Genomic DNA, 21,240 nt, shown 5'->3' with positions numbered 1-21,240 from the left:
GCCCTCCACTGGGTATCCACTCAACCGCTAAAGTTTGTATAATGAGTCTGAGGCTCCAGGGATCAGGTCAAAGAAGAGAATAACTAACATAAAGAAAACATACTGGGAGTATACTGCCATCAAATGGCTGGATTCTGATATAGGTGCAACGTATACCAGTTACATGGAGCACTACACACTGTGGAGCAGGAAAAGGATGTAGATTTATTTAACACTGCATCAATATATTTAATTCATTTTTAGTCAATTTCTGCTAAATAATGTAGTGAAATAGTGCAAAGTCAGCTGCTATTGACTGTCTTTGTGTTGGCCCTTTAGTTGAAAGGAAGTTCACATTTTTGTTTCTGTGGTACAAATTACAACAGCTTTGAAAAAATGGCTTAAATCAGCTTCCTTGTATGACTTATACAAAGTCAGATATCACGTTTTTACTGTACATTCCATTAAGCAGAAATGTGCTTCTACCTGTTCCAAGGCAAAATATTGGAGAGGAGTTCACCTTAATCTCAACATAATATTGAAAGTAATTTCTAGAACACTGGGTACACTAGTATCAACACCCCACTCATTGCATCGAGTTTCTATGTAAATAAAATTCATTTACTATTTGTTCAATGTATTTACCACCAATAGCTCTGCTGATGTAGCAGTAATGGGCAGGGACCCACAGTGCCCCTCATTTGGTGGCAATTGTACCCTACCTTCACCCTCTCCTGCACGCTCCTAAACCACTGGCCAGTGGAAACGGGTGCAACACAGTTTGGACAGCAGGTTTAGCAATAGGACCCAGAATCAGGCCTTCCATTGACCTGCTCACTCGGACCATTCATTCACTCAAGCCCACGGCAAAGCCGCAGGGGTGGGGGTTCGGTGAGCAAGGAGCAAAGACCTGCCAGAGGTGCTCCAAGAGCAGAAAGAGTAAATCTCCTTTGGCAATTTCCGCTTTACTTTCTAGGGTTTGTTTGAACGCCAATATTAAATAATTATTATGGTACGATGGAGCATATGTTGTGGGATTGTGTGAAGGTTCGAGGGTTCTGGAACGATGTAGGTGTAATTTGTGAAGAAATCCTGGATGTGACAATTGATTTTCATTTCGAGACAATAATTCTGGGGAACGATTTCAACTTGGATGATCTCTCTCAATGCCAAAAAAAAATGTTATTTAGAGGAGCTGCAGTGGGTAAGGAAATTATCCTTAGAAATTGGAAATCTGTTGCTGCACTGGAGAAAGAATTGTGGCTAAGTGAAATGTGAGATTTGGCAGCTATGGAGGAACGTATATATAGGAAACAGGGCAAGAATGGTTTGTTTGCAAAAATATGGGGGACAATTTTGGAACTGTATTGAATTTGATTTTATAGGTAATGAGATGTGAACTGCGGGTTAGGGTGGGTTTTGTTTCTAAAAATACTCGTTTTTGATGTTTCTGTGAATTTGTATGTCATTTTTTGTGAATATGTTATTGCCTTTTCTTTTTCTAAATAAAGTTTCAAAAAAAAAAAAAGATTGCGACAAATCCACCTCCCACAAAGCAAAAAGAAGTCACACATAGCAAGAGCTATAGCACCGATAACAGAGTAAAAGGTTTTAATAAAGAAAAACATCCCAGATGTATGAATTCCCCAGAAATTTGAAGGAGTCCCCTGTGACAAGAGCATCTGGTATGGAAAGCAGTTCCTGAAAGGACACACACCTGAGAACGGGCAATGAGAGTAGAGACATAGAAAGAAAGAAAATGACAGAGCAGGCCAGAGTAGGCAATGCAATACAGCCCGTTCAGTCTAGACAACAGTAATTTTCAAAACTACATGCATTCCAACCAGGCTGCCCTGAGCCTCACATGTGAACATCAAAACACAGGCATGATGCTAATACAATTACTAATACCATTCTCAATAACTCGGGCAGCAAATAAGCCTACCCATGGACCAACAAAGGTTGTTACTGACAGGGTGCATGCCTGTCCCGGGGACCTCCCGCTTGATGCATGATCTGCGTGAGACTTCGCCCCACAGCAGTACTAAGCAACTGGCCAGGGCATTGAAGGTTCCAACAGGTGTTCCTATTTACACCACATTGATTCAGACAATGGGGACAGTGGGGAAGCCATTAATGGAAAGTGTCCCCACAACAGGGGTACTGGCAATGCTGGAGTAGCTGCACCTCAGAGCATTTCTACAGTGAAGACTTGCTGCCAAAAGAGTTTGGGGACATGGTTAGTGATCAACAAGTTGCAATAAAAAGTTATGTCACTATGTTTCCTGATGTCAGAGCTAAATGGTGAATTGGAGGGCCTAAATAAATTACTCTAGGCAGGTGAGCAAGGGGCAGGGCTGCAGGGCAGAGAGTGCATGATCCATCCTGTTAGCACCAGTCGAGCAAATCTTCTGCCGACAAAGGGGTCCTCCATTTATGCCACTAGTCAGCACGGTCTATACACCGAGCCCACATACAACCCCATTTGTCGGCTATTGCTCAGTAGGTGTCCACAAAAATCACCCGGCTACATATCTAGTACACATGAAGGTTTGCATCCACTTAGAAAGCCTGCCCCCCCTCGGATGCTGGTTCTGCCAAACTGGTTCAGCTAGGCCCTAAACATGAGTATTAAACCAAAAGCAGATGTTCAAAGGATGAGAGAAGTTGTCAATATAGTTTATAGAAAAGACGTCCCCAAATTGAAAATGGAGGGGACAACACAGTGTGGGGATGCGCCTCTTAAGAAGTTCACCCACTGTATCAGACAGGAAAAGGGTTTGCTTTACCTCACTGGGGTAGCACGTTAAGTGTTAAGAGACTGCCTGATCCCGATGGTATCAAAATGGTCCTCATTGAATTGATAAAGGACTGGTTTCATTTAGTATAGGGTACTTACCCCATTAAGGGCAGGCATGCAATGAAAGAAACCTTGTCATGAAAACTTCAGTGTGTCATTAATGTTTTTGCAAGGTATCATCTTACCCAATCATCACTTCCACATAGGGAAGACCAGCCAACAAGGGAGGCAGGGAGGGACCCTAAAAACAATCACCATTTATTTGATTGAGAAAGACAACCTTTGCCCTCCTTCCACCCAGAACTTGCAAACAACGTGGGGAGGTGGGGTAACAGGGGATCAAGGTTCCCTGGGAGAAGTTAAGATTCAATATCAGGTCATGAAACATAACCGGTTTAACCCATAGAGCTTCTGATATGGATGGATAATTTGCTTATTGGAGCAGTTATCTGATTTCAAGTAACTTGGGCCTAGGGCCCTGTGTTTAAACCTGGATATGCCCATTTCTATAGCCCAGTCAGACAAAAGCAGAATGGGGTGACCAAATGGGGGCTTAAAATGTGGATTGATATCTGACTAAACCCTACATGATAGGGTTGACGTGGCTGCTAAGAATGTTTAGGGGATGAAGGTTTTGGATCCAAATGAGCATGTTTTATTTACCCTATTTGTGTATAATAGGGTGTAAAGACTGGAGGGGGCGTCTGTACTTCTGCTCTCTATATGGTCGAGGAGAGGCACAGAGGACCCCAGCCAAGATTCTCTATTATTGGTGCGTGGTCGAGCAATCAAGGCCTAGCTTCTCAGGAGGTGATGCAGGCTGGTTCTTAAGTATAGTGTAGTCCCCCAAATCCCCACAAAGCAATGTCCACACACTGTATTACTGAAAACACAGTCTTTATATAATTAATATTCAAGGTTATGTACACTATAACTCACTTTGTGCTCAGAAAATCAACAATGGTAAATATATACAGTTCTAAAGTGGTACCACAAATATTATCAGACTTCATTAAAGTGCATCAACTATACTGTCAAATGTCACACAGATCAATAAAAAGGAAACCAGCAATAGGCATAGGAAGGAAAGCAAGATGGTTGAAACAACTGGCAGAATACTGGCTCTGTTACCTAGACACAGTTGTGTGGAGATCCCCCCCACCTGGGCAACCTGTAAAATAAAGATATAGCACAAGCCCAGTCCATATATTGATCAATGGTCTTATTCCCTCCTATAATGTTTTTACCCCCAGAATGTACCTGGTGGAGCAGAGTTATTCGAAGAAGCGTTGATGGATCCTTCTTGAGTGACTCCCTTTAAAAGCAGGAGCCACGGATCGTCGAGAGGTATCGAAGATGGTAAACTTGGCATTGATGAGAAGTTTGGGGGTGCCGAGGCCACGGCGTCGATCCAGGCGGTGCTCGTCGGTGATGTCCTGCGAGGATAAGGTGTGCGGGGCACCTCGGCGATTGCTAGTTCAGGACCGCAAAGAGTTTCTGAAGAACTGTGGCCCAACAAGGGCGTTGAGTCATCGAAGTCTTTGTGGTCTTTGGGTGGCCGGAAACCCACCGGCGGATTCTCCTCGGCGTCCTCGACTTTCTCCGGCAGGATAAAGCGGTCATCGGTGCGGACATGGGAGTCCAACAGTCTTAGGCAAAGGAGCGGACAGCTCTGGTCGTCGGCGGCACAGCGCCAAATGGTACCCTCTTCTGGGGCAACCCGGCTTCGACGTGCCTCCAGCGGTTACGCCAATACTCCGAACCCTGGTCGACGGCAATGGACTTCAACGGCGTCGATGTCCGGGTGCCTCACTTTGTTCTCCTCAGCGGTCCCCGTCTCCGGTCGGCAGCCTTTCGAAGGTCACCGGTGCTTGATGGTCTCTCGGAGCATGGGAAGAGGGGGCCTATCCAGGTCCTCTCTCGGATCAGTCCTCGACGAACTTGGCAGCTTTCGGATCGGGTCGAAGCAAATGCAGCAGCAGTTCTTCTAGCTGGGCATCGAGGATCAGAAGTTCCAGTTACTCTTCAAGTGTAGACACATCTTCTGAACAATTTCCAGTGGTGAGAGGTCCCCAGATATACTATTCTGCCTCTCATTCCCATGCTGGGTCACACTCAGCAGCCAATCATACAGAAGGGCATTCATGCAGTCAGTCACCCAATGTATGGGCATTCATACAGTGCATTCAGGCCATACTCCTCCCTCTCAGACACTCACAACAAAGAATGTGTATTGGGGCAAGTACCCAGCAATTCAACACTACACAGAGCATTCATACCAGTTTCGGGCAGGGCTGTCTCAGTCTGTCTTTCATACGAGAAACCAGACAGTCACAACAGGAAGTGCATATTGGTCACACACTCCATTCATCCAGGTCCCACCCACAGGGTGTACCCACAACATACAGTCACTGGGAAGGCTCCAGCCAGTCTGACCTGGACTTCACAACAACACCATATATGGAACTTCCACCCAACAGCCAGTCAGGGGGAAGGGACAGAGTCAAGGCTTCCTGTGACTTTGGGAAAACAAGGTAACAGGCACTAGAAAGCAAGAAGCCACAGGGGCCATCTTGTTTCCTATCAGGAATCAACTGATTCCAATGGCAGGGCCTGGGTATCCCAAAATGGAGGATACTCAGAGCACCTGTCAAATTCAGCATAGAGCTGCCCAAACACATACTCTAGGGGCACAGGGTTGTATCCCCCCCCACCCATGGGTGCCATAGGGTATCCCATGGTTCTGTACACCAAACCAAAAACAGGAAGAGCTGCATTGTCAGGAGTCCCACATGGACTCCTGGGCAGAAAACAATACAGAACACAAATGACAGGGAGGCATTTCCAGCATCACATAGGGTCCTAATGTTTCTGAAGGCTCCAGATTGCTTACTTGCTTGGAAGCCTAGATTAATACTTCAGATGACCAACAAATCACAGATGGTTGGATCTTTTTGGTATTGCTAAGTGAATTCAATAAACAATTTGAGCCAAAAAAAGCCCCCTTGGAAAAACATTATTATGAACTATATCAGGTGGCCAAGCTTGCAAGGTTAGGGATACACCTTCTGGCTTGGAAATTAGAGCAGGATTTTGATTTATGTATGCACCTGGAAAGAGATACGGGCCCTTTAGTCGTTAGCCCCACTCTTAATGGGCAATGTCGCTAATAACACAAACCTGGCTAATAATTGTTAAATGGCCAGGTGATGCTGCTTTGATGAAGATACAATTATTCCCACAATGTAAAAATCCCTTTTTCCTTTTCTTAGCAGTGTGCTTGTAGAAACCTTGACCTCCGGCATGCAAATAGAAACATATACACTGTTGATAAACTTGCTGTGTCCCCACGTCACTAAACCCTTTGCCTTTGTGGCTCACAACACTTGATAAGGCGGGATTACCACTGGAGGCAATACGACAGGCGGTAATACCATCTGATTACAAGTGCAGTTCTGCCGGTGTAAATCCCCCTTAATGGAGTCCACAGGCTCCATTGGGGAATTTTGCTGGTATTACCGGATGGCAATACTGCCAATCATTGGAGATAAAGTGGAGGAGTTGCCACCAACTTCAAGGAGGTAATAACCAGCAAAAATGTAGGTAAACTGTATCACCTCCATTTTCGTCCTGGGCCTCCAAACTCGTAATGAGCCTCAATATATTGACTTCCCTAAAAGCACCTGGGAGCGGAAGAGAGGTGAACAAAATACACATAAGGCACTGATCACATCCACAAAATGTTTAGAAGGAAGCAGGATACGAGAGGTACTACAAGCAGCCATTGCTACAAATAACAGCAGTACTTCAGATGCACAGTAATACAGGGGTTAGCTAAGAATGTGCTCATGTCAGAAATGTGTGTAACTTAACAAAAATGGGGTAACTACCTTAGTTGTCTTTACGTGGCTAGCGATCTAACCACCCGCAGTGCGAGTGAACCAGCACTGACAAGGACAGATTTCTCCTGTATTATTTTGACCTCCCACCAAAATATATGACAGTTGAGACAGTTGTCAAGTAATGCCCAAACATGTTATGTATTTGGACCTGTTCCTAGTATAGTTCGTAACGAACTGGTCAAATGGATTTTGATGGATATGCTGAGTGAGGATAAAGGAGTGTAGTGGAAATTAGGTTATTGCTTGTGATGAAGGGTATGAGATGCGGCATATGATGCAATTAATGATCTGTGCTTTTTCAATATTTTAACCAGTTTCCAGATTGCTTAGGAACCTGTTGGAAAACAAGTGGGTAAACTCCAATAAATTACATTTAAGAAACGACAGGCTGCCCGAACCTAGGGTTGCGTGAGGTTAGTCCTTAAAACAGGTCTATCGGGAGGCTGTTTTTTTTTATATACAGAAAAGCATTGATTCTGTAAAATGTTCCATCTTTAAGTTGTCATTAATTCCGATCAGAAACAAAAATCAAAGACTGCTCCAGATTCACATGATCAATCAGGAGATGGGAAACTGGACACGGAGAAAGCAGATGATTTGCTTGTCTCAAAGCCCTACGTGGCCCCATCTCTTTTTACCTTACAAAAGGTATTGAACTAAGGGTAAATGCCTAAAACCTGATCACTAAGTGGAAGTCAAAATCCATGTTTATTGGGTGAAGTTTCTCATACCTGAAGGGCCGCACTCTGGAACTCTTCCCCCGCTCCATCTCTTTCTCCAACCAGATTAGATAAAGAGGGTTTAAAAAATAAAAGAAATTAAAAAAAAGACTCTTGGATCCTACATTTTATTCTCCAACTATGGACGTTGAGCTGGAAAAACCACTCATTTGACTTCAGGAGCTAGATTTCTGTTGACAATTCAGCCTCCCTCACCTTCCCTTCTTTTCTTGTTCATGCACTTCTGCCTCGGCGCTGTGATGTGGATTTGCAGCAGTACAAGCTATTAACTAAAGACCATAAATAAATAAATACATGCATTTTTTTAGTAACATGCATAAAATATGTCTTTTTTCTTTAGATCTCATGGGTGTTAAGCCTTTCAATTTTGTTTCCATAAAATCACCGACCATCAACCGAAGAAAAGACTAAATCATGAGGGTCAATGGGGTAAAGGAATAAGCAGACAGTGCAAAGTAATAGAAACGTTGCAATAACAACGGAAGGCCATGTGGAATGAAGGAAGAGTCCTACAGACTGACAAAAAACACATGTTTTAAGAGACTGACATAATCTCAAGGCCTCAAAAGAGAGTTGATGTTTCTTTGCCCATCTTTCTGGTAGACAAGAAATTGGCCTATTTTTTTAGTTTAAAAATTAAAAAATAGCCACATCAAATCTCGATCGATACTGGCTCAGAACTAAACGGCCATTAAAAGCAATTACATTTTTACCTGTGTTTGAAATACCAATGGGCCTCATTATGAGTTTGCCGCTCCAGAAACAATGGCAAACTGCAAGTGTGCCTGCCGGAACCGCTGTGCCAGAAAAGTCTGACCCTGCCGGGCGCAGCGGCCACGGTAGGCAGACTAGTCACAGGAGCAGCGGCATCAATGTTAACTGTGGCAGTGCTCCAGTGCCCCCAATCCCATAGAGACTGAGAGGACTTTATGGGAATGGGGATTAACGAAATTGCCAGCGTCTGACGTCCCGGCCGCCAGACTTGGCATAGCCCAGTGGCACCAGGAAGTCAGAAGCCAAGCACTAGCAGGGTTACCAGCAGACTCGGAATGAGGCCCATTGATAAGCCATCCATTCCCAAATCAGATGTCTGATCCTCGGTCACACTTACCATAAGATCATGAAATTCCTTTGTTACCAGAAAGGCGAATCCCCAGTTTGTGACGACACAAAAGCCACTTGCCACGCCTCTGGCTTTCACTGGAAATATCTCCGACATCACGAGCCATGGGATGGGGCCCCAGCCAATGGCAAAACCTACAAAGATCAAACAGCAAAAGGAAGCGTTTTACAGGAACACATTCCCAAATCCAGAAAAACAAGCATTCAGCCCCAAATAAATTGCCCAAAAATATGCATGGCCTTAAAACGGCAATTTTCAATCAACCTGGCTTGCTAAAAATTCAAACATTTATACTGGTTGTTGAAAAATGTAATTGAATCATAGTAATTTGGGGTATACATGTTCTAAAATTAATACACAACAGAATTACCAAATGTTATATTTCAGGGAAGGAAAATGCCCACAACGAAGTTAATCTTCATTTAGAGGTCTGCAAAAATGAGTCAATTTACATCTACAGCAGGAATACTTAACTTAATGGTTCATGTGGTGTTAGATGCACATATTTTTGACCAACTGATTGTCTTGCAGCACAGAACAAGGGGTTAGGATTCAGGGGGTTCAGCACCCACAGCCCAGAGAACATAATTAAAGTGAAATGTGGTGGGCAGAGTTTCCATTGGATAGAGCAAAGCAGAAGGCAAACACATGAGATTAGGGGAGAACCTCTCCCACCCCCACCATTAAAGAATAACTCCATTAATGTGCACAGTGTTAATGTGGCGGGGGTGAGGCAAGCTGAACAACTTGAACTGAGAAAAGTTCATTCAGGAGGACCAGGCAACGCAGAGGAGTGCAGCATTTAAACTTTATTTTTGGGTCATATGACGACCCATTGGTCATGTCGATCTAGAGGGGACAACCTGTTAACAGTATTTTTTGTAGATGTCTAATGACAATCTGTTTGGACATGCGATCAGTATCGGATGGTCAGTTGCAGTAAAAACCTTTTTATATGTGGATCAAAAGACATGTATCAGTTTATGGCAGGATTTACAGTGCTACAGTCAGGTCTATGAAGAACCCCCGCTGTTGGATATAGGTCAGAGATTGCCATCAAGCAGAGTGGAGACTCTGTAGGTAGAAATGTGCAAGGTGATATTTCCACAGCACTCCACATAGAGGGTTCCAACCAAACAATATACCAAACTTGCTTACTATGGCAGTGTAGTCATTGTTCACTCAAGGGTGGAAGGAAGGCTGGTGGTGAGGTGGTTAGGCCCAACAGCGAGCCCCTCCCCCCTCCCACCCCAGGCCCCCGACTCGCCTCTTCCAAGAAAAAACACTGGACAGATCTACTGAAAAATATATACTCTTTGTACATTATAATGCTAAGGGTTGGGGAGAATAAGCAACACAAATTACTTATTCATGACCGGAATCTATTTATTTATTTTATTTATTTGCATTTGCATAGCGCACATGCAGCCCAAAGGCATCGTGGCGCGGGTTCATGAAAGTGTAGCAAACATTTTGCTTTAGGATGGTTACACGTGACCGTGAGGTCTCTTAGTTGCAAGTACATAAGTCAATCATACATACACGGATTCAGGCGGACATAAGAGAACTTTCAGTTGGTATTCATATGAAGAGTTTGGTTTTGATTGCTTTGCGGAAGGCTTGGTGAGACTCAATCGTTCTTAGGTGGGGTGGAATGGTGTTCCACTGTGTGGTGGCTATCGTGGGAAAGCTTGATGCCCCTGCGCGGGCCTTTTTTGTCTTGGGCACGAGGATCAGGTTGGAGTACCTCTCCCTAAGAGGTCTTGTGGTGGTGTGCTTGACAATTCTCTGGACAAGATATGGGGGAGCAAGATCATGAAGGCATTTGTGTGGCAGGGAAAGTGTTTTGAAGAGGATTCTCCGTTTGACAGGGAGCCAATGGACCTGCCTCCTAATTTCAGAGATGCGTTCTTTCCTTGAGGTTCCAGTGGCTGCCCTAAGGGCATTGTTTTGAGTCAGTTGTAGTTTTTGCAGGAGGTCCCAGATAGGAGGGCGTTGCAGTAGTCGAGTCTGGAGCCAATTATGGCCTGGCAATGGTAAGGCAATTCTGTCGTGATAGGAAGGGTTTGGCTGCGTTAATAATTTTGGCGTAGTAGGCTGATGAGGTGGCAATAGAATTCACTTGTCTGTCCATGGTGAGGTCCGAATCTAGGTAGACGCCAAGTGTTTTGACGTTGTTAGATACCTTAATAGGTGTGTTGTCAATGGTGAATGAGGAGTAGTCCTGACAGAGGTTACCCAAGGTGCTGGGTGAGCCGATAAGTAGGATTTCCGTTTTTTTCGCTATTGAGGCATAGCCAGTTGTCCGCCATCCATGATTGGATGGTAGAGTATATGTTAGTGAGATTAGACATGTCTGTCTTGTAGTCACCTGCGAGTGGGATTAGCACCTGTGCGTCATCCGCATAATTGGTGTATGAGATGCCCATGGAGTCCACGATGCTAAACAGAGGTCTAGTAAAGAGGTTATATAGCGTTGGCGCTATACATGACCCTTGTGGGACTCCACATTTGATGAGGCTGGGGGTGGCAGAGGCTGAGTCAGAGAAGACTTTCATAGCCCTTTCTTGGAGAAAGGAGGTAATCCATTCACAGGCTTTGGGGGAGAAGTTGGCAGCAGATGCAAGATGGCGGCAGAGGGTGTGATCGAACAAGTCGAACGCAGCAGATAAATCGAGAAGCAGGAGCAGTGCCGGTTTGCCTATGTCTCCAAGGTCATCCATTTGGTTCTTTAGGTCAAGGAGAGCCGTTTCAGTGCCATGTCGTGGGCGGAAGCCAGATTGCCGCAGGCCTATGAGACGGTTCTCTTCCAAGTATTTTTGTACTTGCATGTAGGCTGCTTTGTCCAGAATTTTTTTGCAGGAATAGGACCATTGTGATGGGTCTATAGTTCCCAGGGATGGTAGGGTCAAGTGATGGCTTTTTTAAGAGTGGGCGTACCCAGGCTTCTTTGAGATCTTTGGGAACAAGACCTCACCGGAAGGATGAGTTAATGAAGGCCATGAGGAAAGGTGCAAGGGTGGGAGCAGAGTCTTTGATGAGTTGGGGTGGGCAGGCATCTCCCTTGCAATTAGAGGGTTTGATGGACTTGAGCAGGGCGATGACCTCCAATTCTGTGATATCTTTGAAGTCAAATGGGGGAGAGGGTTTAGGTTTAGGGGTAGTAGGCACTAGGCTGTGCTGGCTGGCTATTAGTAGTTTTAAGATGTTTTTAATGGCCAGTGATTTTGGTCTGCAGGGTGTTGAGCTTGTCTAACATGGCAGACTGAATGCTGTTACACCAACTTTCATCCTTGAGGAGCGTGGGTGGGGGGGTGGATGGTTTTTCCAGCTCTCTGAAGATGGAGAAAAAATTTTTGGAGCTTGATTTGGCGTCATTGATCCTCGAGTTAAATGACATGGCTTTGATGACATTATTTTTGTATGACTTGGAGATGGCCTTGAAGGCCTCCCTGTTCGATTGAGGGATTGGCTTTCCATGTGGAGAGGGCGGACCTTTTCTCTGAGCGTTGTTTAAGCAGCTCATTCGAGAACCGAGTATTAGAGTATTTGATTTTTTTGGCTTTCTTTGAGGTGAGAGGGGCGATGGCGTCGACTGCTTTGGTGATGATGTGTTTAAAAGGTGCTGGCTAGAGTATCTGGTTTATTAGAGGAAGGCGCTTGAAGCGCAGGCACCATCAGAAATGGTGCCAGATTTTCTGCTGTAAGTTTGCGAGAGCTCCTGGCGAATGCTGCTGGACACGGGGTGGTGGGGAGCGATTGCCTTTTTTTCGAGGCAAGATTGAATTGGATATAGTGGTGGTCAGACCAAGGTATAGGGGTGTTGGCGGGGATTAGAATGGAACAGTTATGCTGGTTAATCTGATCCAGAGTGCGCCCTTTGATGTGGGTGGGCTCAGAGATGGTTGGTGCGAATCCTTAAGTGGTTAGAGCTTTGTTGAGGGCTTTGGCATGGTGATCCTTGGTGTCGGTCAGTCCCAGGTTCAGATCGCCCAGGAGAATGATTTGGGAGGTCTTTTTGATATTATCCGACAGGGAGAGGATGAGAGAGTCTTGGAAGTCAGTACTAGGACCAGGGGGTCGATACACAATATGCATGGTAATGGTGCAATTGTGGGATAGCTTGATTTTGAGTGGGAGGTAGTCACAGTTGTGCCCAAGTTGTCCTGGAGCTTCCCTGATGCTGAGGGTTTCCCTGGCTATGAGGGCGACACCCCCACCTCTGGTTGGTACGGTCTTTCCTAAAGATAGTGTAATCTGCAGGGATGGCTAGCGAAAGAGCAGGGCCTGAACTTTCATTGAGCCACGTCTCAGTGACTACTAGGATGTCGAGGTTATCTTTGATGATAAGGTTGTGAATGTCAAGGGCATGCACAGGTATGGAGCGTGCATTGACCAGTGCGCACCTAAGGGTAGGGTCAGAATGCTGTGAGGTGGTGTTTGGTGATGGCTGAGGAATAACAGGTGGTGGCACAGAGTTATTGTGTAGAGCAATCATTTCGGCTAGTGCAGCAGTACAGTTAACATGTTTGGGCATACACATATCAGCATGTTTGGGCATACACATCAGGAGGCACAGGCAGTGCAGCAATACAGGCATTAGGTTTGGATAAACATTTGGCGTGTGCACCTGGGTCTGTGCAGCATGCATTGCTCCTTTGTTGTGAGTCTCGTGCCAGGCATAGCAGGCAGTGGGGGTAGTAGGCATGGACGACAGAGGCATTGAGGCTGTGTTGACTTTAAGACCCCACAATCAAGATTGCATTGGGGGAATGGAGATAGTGATAGGCAGTGCAGTTATGCGTGTGGGGGGGGGCGCCTTTGACATCAGAGCCGCGATATGCTTTGCAGTGACGGATCACCTTTGGGGGACTCCTGGTTTCAACTCTACGGTTGCGCACGCTGATGCAGGGCTCGTAACTGGCCAGCGGGGAGAGGAGAGTGTGCAATCGCAAGCAGATATTTCTAGTGAAGGGAGCGGGCGGGAGGGAGTGGAGGGGAGCCGGTCTGTGGCTCGGGAGGCTTGAGAGGTGTACATTAGCGCACATGTGGGGGCATAATAGTAGTGCCTTACCTCGCGGCATGCATCCGGGACCCTCGAGCGCCGTCGAGCAGCGGAGAGCTGCAGAGAGGGATGACGGCCTTTCCTCCTGGCCTTCCCTTTGCGGCAAGCCTCCTCTCCCTTTAAAGCAGGAGAGGAGGTTGCGGCGAGGTGTGGGGGCCAATCCGACCTTGCAGGTCGTTTCGTTGTGGCGGTTGCCATGGTCACGGGCACGGCGGCCATTTTATGTATATTACGGGCCTCGTGGCTTGCAATGGGGAATCCAACAGCCGATTCCTTCAACGGCGGGGCATCGGGTCTCGCCAACAGTGTTGCGGCAAGTGTAGCTACAGAATTACAGATGTCCCCTCGCAGCGGAGCTGCAGAGAGGGACGACAGCCTTTCCTCCTGGCCTTCCCTTTGCGGCTTTGCATCTATAATGCTAGTATGTGAGAATTTGCGGTAATGTCTCCAATCTCTAGCATTCAGTTGGATAGTCAATAAAAGTAGACCATTTACTATGTATAATATCTAGAGCGAATGAAGGGGTAAGCACTTTTCAGGCAGTGTCCCCAAAAGGACACCAAAAGTTAGAATATATTTAGGAGGGGGCAAAAGGTAAAAACTGCAAGCTACTAGTAGCCAGCCATAATAAAAAAAAAATAAAAAGAACACTGGCCACCTCAATTCCATACAGAACACCACTCTCCAACAATCAAATATCACAAGCCAATGTCTAGTGGAGAGTGGAAATTTTGCACTTGGAATTTAGGATTTTAATATCGGGAACATGTGAGGGGGTAAACACTTTTAAGAGATTCCCAAAAGGGACAACAAAAGTTAGAATACATTTAATATTATATTACCAGACTTATATTGTCTCAATAAACTACCAGAAATGGGTGAAGGCAATGTAAGACCCAGTATCCTAATACATTTCAATGGGCAGGAGAGCAGTCAAGTGATTTATTATATTCAATTCTGTAATAAATCCTAGGTAAATGCTAAAATGCCAGGCAGGCTTAAGTGAGACAGTGACCTAAGCAGGACCCATACAAAAATGTCAATGGTGAGACAAGTAGCATTTTAGTCAGTTTAGAGTAGTATACAGAATGTTCCCCACATGGAACAATGGCACAACGCATGTAGGCACGCCACAGCTATGGACTAAAGTACTTGTTCTATCCCACAGGTGTGGGCAAAGGGGCAACAAACTCCAGACAAAACCACCTTGAATATCTCCAATTCCAGGTACAAGACCCCACCAATGAGCGAAGGAAGGAAGCAGAGCAGGATTGGGGCCAATGGAAAATCTAGGTAGCGGGGTGGCTTCAGGACCCTGCTAATCCAAACCCCAGGAGACCATTGAAAAGGCTTCAGAAGAATATATCAGGACCCCAATACCGGAACCCAGGGCACAAGTTGATCAGAATTTGGTTGAGAAGAGGTGGGGAAAACCTGTAAAGTACAAGGCTTTTTTTAAAATGTATTTATTTTTTATTTTTACAGGGCTGAGATGGGATCAGGTACTCTGTTCTCGGGAGGATAGCTCAGCGGCAACGTGCTCGCCTTGGAAGCAAGACATGACGGAGCAACACAAGTTCGATTCGATCCTCGGGTTCCTCGCTTAGAAACCTCTGGGTATTAAGCGTTATAAATAACATATCATGGCATATCATATCATTGAGCCCCGGACCAGTAAACACGTAGAGGCAAGATAAGAAAAACAATCAATGTACCAAAGACGATGGCCCACCAGCCAGAAGACAAAGCAGGGATGAGGAAGGCACCACGATTTAGTAGGAATCTGAACAAGGGTAACTATGGCAGAATAATCAGGCTTCAACCAATGTACAAAGGAAGGCTGACGACAAAGGCAAAACCTGAAGCCCTCAAAAGAATTACAAACAGTAGCAACCAGCTAGTGAGCACACACAAGGGGGATGTGCAGGACAACCTGTTGAGGAAGCAGACGACATCTTACCCTGACCCGACTGTCTTGGGGACTCCGTGGGATAGAGATTGGTGAACTGTTTGGCCAAAATACAATGGTCAACAAGGATTCAGAGTTGAGGACTTTTATCCTAACAGCCTAAAGCGAGATCAAGTGAACAAGGACAAAGTGAACCTCTATGAAATCACCAGGTTGGCAAGCCCATTCTAATTTCCTCTATCCCCTCCAGGACAGTGCCTTCAGACATATGAAGATTTGACAATTCTGGCAGGGATTCACTTATACATGGAATACTCCAATACCAGAAGAGGACAGGACAGAGTTTCAATGGTGATTGATTCAGACAAACCATAGAAGAACAAGGACTATAGTGTGTTAATAATTTAAGGCTGCAAGTATAAAGAACAAATACCTAATCCTTCGTGTCAGTGAATTCACCACATGTGCTAGGAAATGCAAAGCTACTGTGCTTCAAGTCAGTTTGTAAACTTAAAGAGAAGGCACACGTAAAACTAATAATCATGCAACAGAGGAGTGCGAAACACAGGAAGGAAATCAGATTATGAAAGTCAGATAAGAGCAAGAGCTCTGAAATCTCGAATTATCGACTAATGATAATCTAGAGCAGGATTCAGAGGAGGTTGGGTGGGGGAGGAGGGAGAGTAGAGTACAAGACTAGAATGGAATGGCATGGCATACTACCCACCCCCCTTTCTGTTAATTCTTTCAGTATCTTTACCAACATCTTTAAAGTCTATAAACTGAAGTGAAGCACAGCAACTTTGCATTTTCTAGCATGTTCATTGAGTTTACTGACATGAGAAGGAAGGTATTACTGAAGTTACATACAAAGAGAGGGCACAAAATGAAAGTATCCCAAGTGTCAACTTCCTTTAGAAAAAGGCTTGCGTAATTCTTTTTTTTTAAAGTACATCTAATGCAGAATCACCAATGACGGTCTGACCCAACAAAAAAATGACTAGTCAGAAAAAAGGGACATGCTGTGGTAAAAATTACAGCCAACATGCAGTAGAGACTCTGAAAAGGAAATGGCAAGGGACAAACAGGGCATATCTGCAAATGTATTGCAGAGATTAAATGCTGATTTACATTTTTCGTGACATGCTTGTCAACCAAGGTTATTAAAATATGCCACAGCATCGCTGTTTTTAAAGGCATCCCTTCTACTTCACGGGAGACCCAATTCTTGTAAACCCGCCCCTCATTCATCTACAGCCTGTTATAAATGGAACAGCTGCTAACGTGCAGTGAGCCAGCAAAGGTGCCATTTCTAATGTCAAATGGCCAGCGTTGCCTAACAAATTCTGATTCTGCCCCTAACGCCCCATTTCACCAAACAAAAGGTCCAAGGCACCCACTATGCAAATGAAACGTCTTACCCCACCCATTCCCTGTTCCAAACTCATTCCCAAGTCCTGTTGTGTACAGTGGCCAATATAAGGGAGAGTAAAAAGGGAGAGGGCAAAGTGAACAGCGAGATAGTTCTGCCTGCACAGAGCTGGTGAATCAGGGATCCCAATGGGGAAAAACAGTCATACTGTTCCCCTCCACACACTGAGACTACCCCTTTCATATAATGGAATCTACCTCTTCTTTCACCAAAAATGTTCCTTCACCTTTCTAAAGTACCCTTTACCTAGGAACCTCTTTCAACTCTGGATCTCTCTTCCAACATCTCCGTCTTCCCCAAAGATCTCATCACAAGATGCTCTACTTGGAAGTGATGTTCATAGCGCACTCAAAACTAACAAATATTAAGTACAAGTGCATTCATTTGGCATGAACCCTTTCTCATAATTATATTTATGTGTATGAGATGTGCTTGTTAAAGGCACAATTCAGCATTTACTTACCAGCTATGTAGAATCCCATACTGGAGAGGGCCAGCCATGCCAAATGATTGGATGCTTCAGAGGGAGACACATTCAATGTTGAAAGTACATCTGTATGCGATGAGTTGTTGGGGTTAATTGATGATAGTTTAAAATACACTCCAAACAATGCAGCACTGATGGCCATAATAGTGCCTGTGAAAATAAGGGAATGTCTGAGAAATTGTATACTCATTTAAAAGAGAATACTGCATGCTCAAAATTCTGCAAATTCAGGATGGGTCAGAGGACCTTATCACACCCAAATCAGAAGGCGTCAGAAGCACAAAATGGACACTAACAATTCCATCAATATGTTTCAGATAACCAAGTTCCTATGATAGGTAAACAATACTATAAAGCTTCCACATAAGTCTGCCCCTCATTTTACCCTGATGTTTAATCAATGAATTACCAGAGTCCTGGTGCGTCCCTACAAATCTGTCATCAGACTGAACAAAACTAATTGGAAAGTTCAAGATGGACAGCAGTTCCTGGTCAGCGCTAACAATTGAAGGGCTATACACAGTCGCTCAAGATGGCACGTTTCCCTGAAATACCCTACCTACAAACTTCGCAATGGACTGTCCCCTGCTCATCGGCATGATGATAGGCTGATGAAATTGGTACATCTTGACTAGACCTATAAAAAAAACTAAAATAAAAAAACTGTCCTTTGTTTTTTTTTCTAGGGGTGCAATATGCAAATTTTGTGCCTAAATAACCAAATAACTGCCAGTTTGAACATTACCTACGTTTCTCTCCAATCCAGATGGAAAAGTACAGGCTAATGTAGAGGCTCATTCTACCAAAATCTGTATTAAAACAATTAGTTCTAAAAGAGAGCTTCTGCTGAGCCTCAATCCATCACCTGCTCATTGTTTAACTGTGCAATCTGGGGTATAAACATATGCCAATATCATGAGGTGAAGTGTTTGGAATTTAGATGCAAGTGTTCGGGGCAACACCTGTAGTACGTGTCATGTGAGGGACTGCAGGAAAACATGAATATTGGGACATTGTAAACTGCTTGGAAATGTTTTTATCCAAACTGGAGCAGAGATGGTAGCATCTCGACTTCATGAGTTTGTAAATTATTCTACCAATGTAAGTGGGAAAGAGAACATACGGAATGTCTCACAGAGTCAGGTCTCTGAGACACTACTGGGGAACAGGTAAATGTAAACTCTAGTAAGGTTGGGCAGAATAAATAAACTAATTAAACAATTGCCCTTGTACAAGAGTGCAGGTATGGCACATTTCATACCTTTACAGACTGCTCTGATGTGCCACACGCTTGCACTTATGCATCAGAGACACTATGCTCATGAACTGACGCCCACATAAGTGCAGCACTGGTTCAGGACGCTCAATCGCGGGATGAACCTGGGGAATGTGCCTGGGCTCAGCAGAGGATTCCAATGGGTGCGACCTCTGGCATCATTGTTCCAGCAGAGTGGTGAAGCAGAAGACAGTGCACGGGGTCATCTTCACTGTCCAGGAGAGCTGGCACCTCTCAAGACCTCTGTTTGTACCACTTAGTACACTTCTGAAGACTAAGCACCTCACCTGGTCTGTGCTGAGTTTTAACAACACTTAAGCCATATTGTAAATATGTAAAGGTCTCCTAATCGCTGTCTGACCAGCTCATGGCCAAGGTTGGAATTCAGACTCGTGATCATGAAATATACCTTAAAAAATTAGACACAGCCATCATCTAGGTTTCACATTAAGCTCCAGACTACACAATATTAGTAACTTCTTTACCAGAAATAACCAGGAGCATTTTTCTTCCTGCTTTGTCCATGATAATTGCTGCCACTGCAGTAAACATTACTTGAATTACACCAACGGTAACTGAGGCCAGGCTGCCGTTCTGGAGAGACAACATGACATGAGTTAAAAGGGAAGTGAGTCGTGTATAAAGAGTTAGAAAAAAGGGCATTCAAGGTTGAAAAAATACTGCAGTACCTTGAAGTTGGCGTCTTCAAAGATGGTTTTTGCATAAAACATAACCGCATTGATACCAGTGAGTTGCTGGAAGGCCATGAGCGAGATCCCGATGAGAAATGGCTTGTAAAGTGCTGGGGTCTTCAGCTCGGACATTTTGAGGCGGTCCCCCTGAATAACCAAGTGGAATAGACAGTTAGAATCACAAGACCACTAAAAGGTAGTGACAAATAAGAATGGCATCAATGGCAAAAAGAATAATTTGCAATTATTATGCAACTTGAATTAGTACTCATTCTATGCACTTAGTAAAGAGGAAAGGCCTAATTCCGTCAGGATTCAAACCAGAAACGTAATAATCTAAGAGGTGTGCTCTGAACTCGCATAGTTATTTCAGGGGTCCTTATTGGGACCAAAACTAAAATCCAGTATGCGAGACAGAATAGAAAGGTTCATAGATCAACTCATGACCGCGACAAAGAGATACCATTTTAAAAGTTCTTCTGGGTAATTCACAAAGTAGGAACAAAAACATTATTTGCCTTTCGAAGTGACTTTTAAAAGGTTTTTTGGTTTTGTCTATTAACGCTGGTAAGGTAGTTCAGCAAAACATTCTGGTGCGTTGGTAGACTCCTTTGATCTTTCTATACAGATAACATGAATACCACATCCGTTTCAGAATAGTACTTCTGGATTAAAACAAGGGCAGCAAGTGGGCTTATGAGCGATACGTGTTTATCGTGATTCTGCAAGCATGTCTCAAACTAAAAACAGAGATTTTGATAGAAAACCATTCGGAGCCCAATTGATAAAATACCCTTTTTGATGCAAGCAGCCCCATTGACAGATGCATGCATACTAGGATGCGTCTCGGTCAACCTCTGTTACAGGTGAGTAATGCATTTGCCAGTGAAGTAAGAGTCATACTCCGACCCCACCATCTGCTAACCGTGCATGGGTCCGTCCGTTTCACATCCCTCTGATAAGGAATGTCTCACAGGAATACCGGGTCTTTCCATGCCAAGGGAAACCCAGATGGGCTGTGTGAGGAGTCAGAAATGAAAGTCGGACACAAAGTTGCCATGATTTTTGGTTTGTTTTATTAACAGAAATGGGTTGGGAAAATGGATCTCTGACCATGCTACAAGAGGAATCTGCCTACCGAAAACGAATTATCTGTCTGTGTCAGGATTTCAAAATAAAAAAAGGTCCTTGTGTCCGAATGTTTTATCCTGACCCTTGCACTACAAACCAAATCATAAGGTGAAAAGGGAAATATCTTTAACCTGGTGATTGCAAAAAGAGTAAATAAAAGGAAAAATAGAACAGCTCCAACATAAATGTTCTTCAAGATAAAAGAACCTTGGTTCCAAAGGGCAATTCTTTCCCCTGGATTCATCAACACTATGCCAATGATTCATGGTCTAACTGTTCTTTGAGTCTTTCATGGCGCACAACAATCCTTTGTATTACAAAGCTCCTTAGCCTTGTAGTTCCTTCCTTCAAAGGTTCCTGCTTTGGCTCAAGAAACAGTCCTTTCTTGGGACTTCTTGTAGATTTGCAACTGCCTGGTTTACTCGCCCGCCAGGTCTTCTCACATTTATAGAAAAACAGTTCCTCTTTCAATTCCATAATTGCATGCCTCTTCCTTGGTTCTGTATATCTGGTTGTTTCAACAATCGCTTTTGGTTTCCCCCAAATCTGAATTCCAGACTCATATATATAGCTGGGGCTCGTACTTGCAATATACCGTCTTGGTTTGCAAATAATCTCTGTAATGTCTCTGTGGCTTTCAAGTTTACAAATTGGGTTTGGAGCAGTCGCCTAAACGCCCCTGGGTCCCCACTTTGTTTGGGTTG

General features: G+C 44.4%; 1 protein-coding gene across 2 annotated transcripts in view; it reads right to left on the bottom strand.

Moving 5' to 3' along the window:
- Nucleotides 1-21,240, bottom strand: part of SLC2A8 (solute carrier family 2 member 8) — a 138,681-nt gene that overhangs the window by 37,631 nt on the left and 79,810 nt on the right. The window contains exons 8-12 of one of the 2 annotated variants that reach the window (XM_069609497.1): nucleotides 19,403-19,552; nucleotides 19,199-19,307; nucleotides 17,414-17,587; nucleotides 8,533-8,678; nucleotides 7,524-7,690 (exon numbers count right to left, since the gene is read on the bottom strand). In XM_069609497.1, the coding sequence (XP_069465598.1) occupies nucleotides 7,613-7,690; nucleotides 8,533-8,678; nucleotides 17,414-17,587; nucleotides 19,199-19,307; nucleotides 19,403-19,552 (657 nt within the window). In that variant the 3' untranslated portion in view covers nucleotides 7,524-7,612. Of the gene's footprint in view, nucleotides 1-7,523; nucleotides 7,691-8,532; nucleotides 8,679-17,413; nucleotides 17,588-19,198; nucleotides 19,308-19,402; nucleotides 19,553-21,240 lie in introns of those variants that run through there. The other variant, XM_069609496.1, reaches the window with a different exon arrangement.

Source organism: Ambystoma mexicanum, chromosome 8, assembly GCF_040938575.1.
Source record: "Ambystoma mexicanum isolate Mex_15411 chromosome 8, UKY_AmexF1_1, whole genome shotgun sequence".
Lineage (NCBI taxonomy): Eukaryota > Metazoa > Chordata > Amphibia > Caudata > Ambystomatidae > Ambystoma > Ambystoma mexicanum.
The sequence above is the reverse complement of the archived record's forward strand: the minus strand, read 5'-3'. Positions and strand labels throughout refer to the sequence as shown.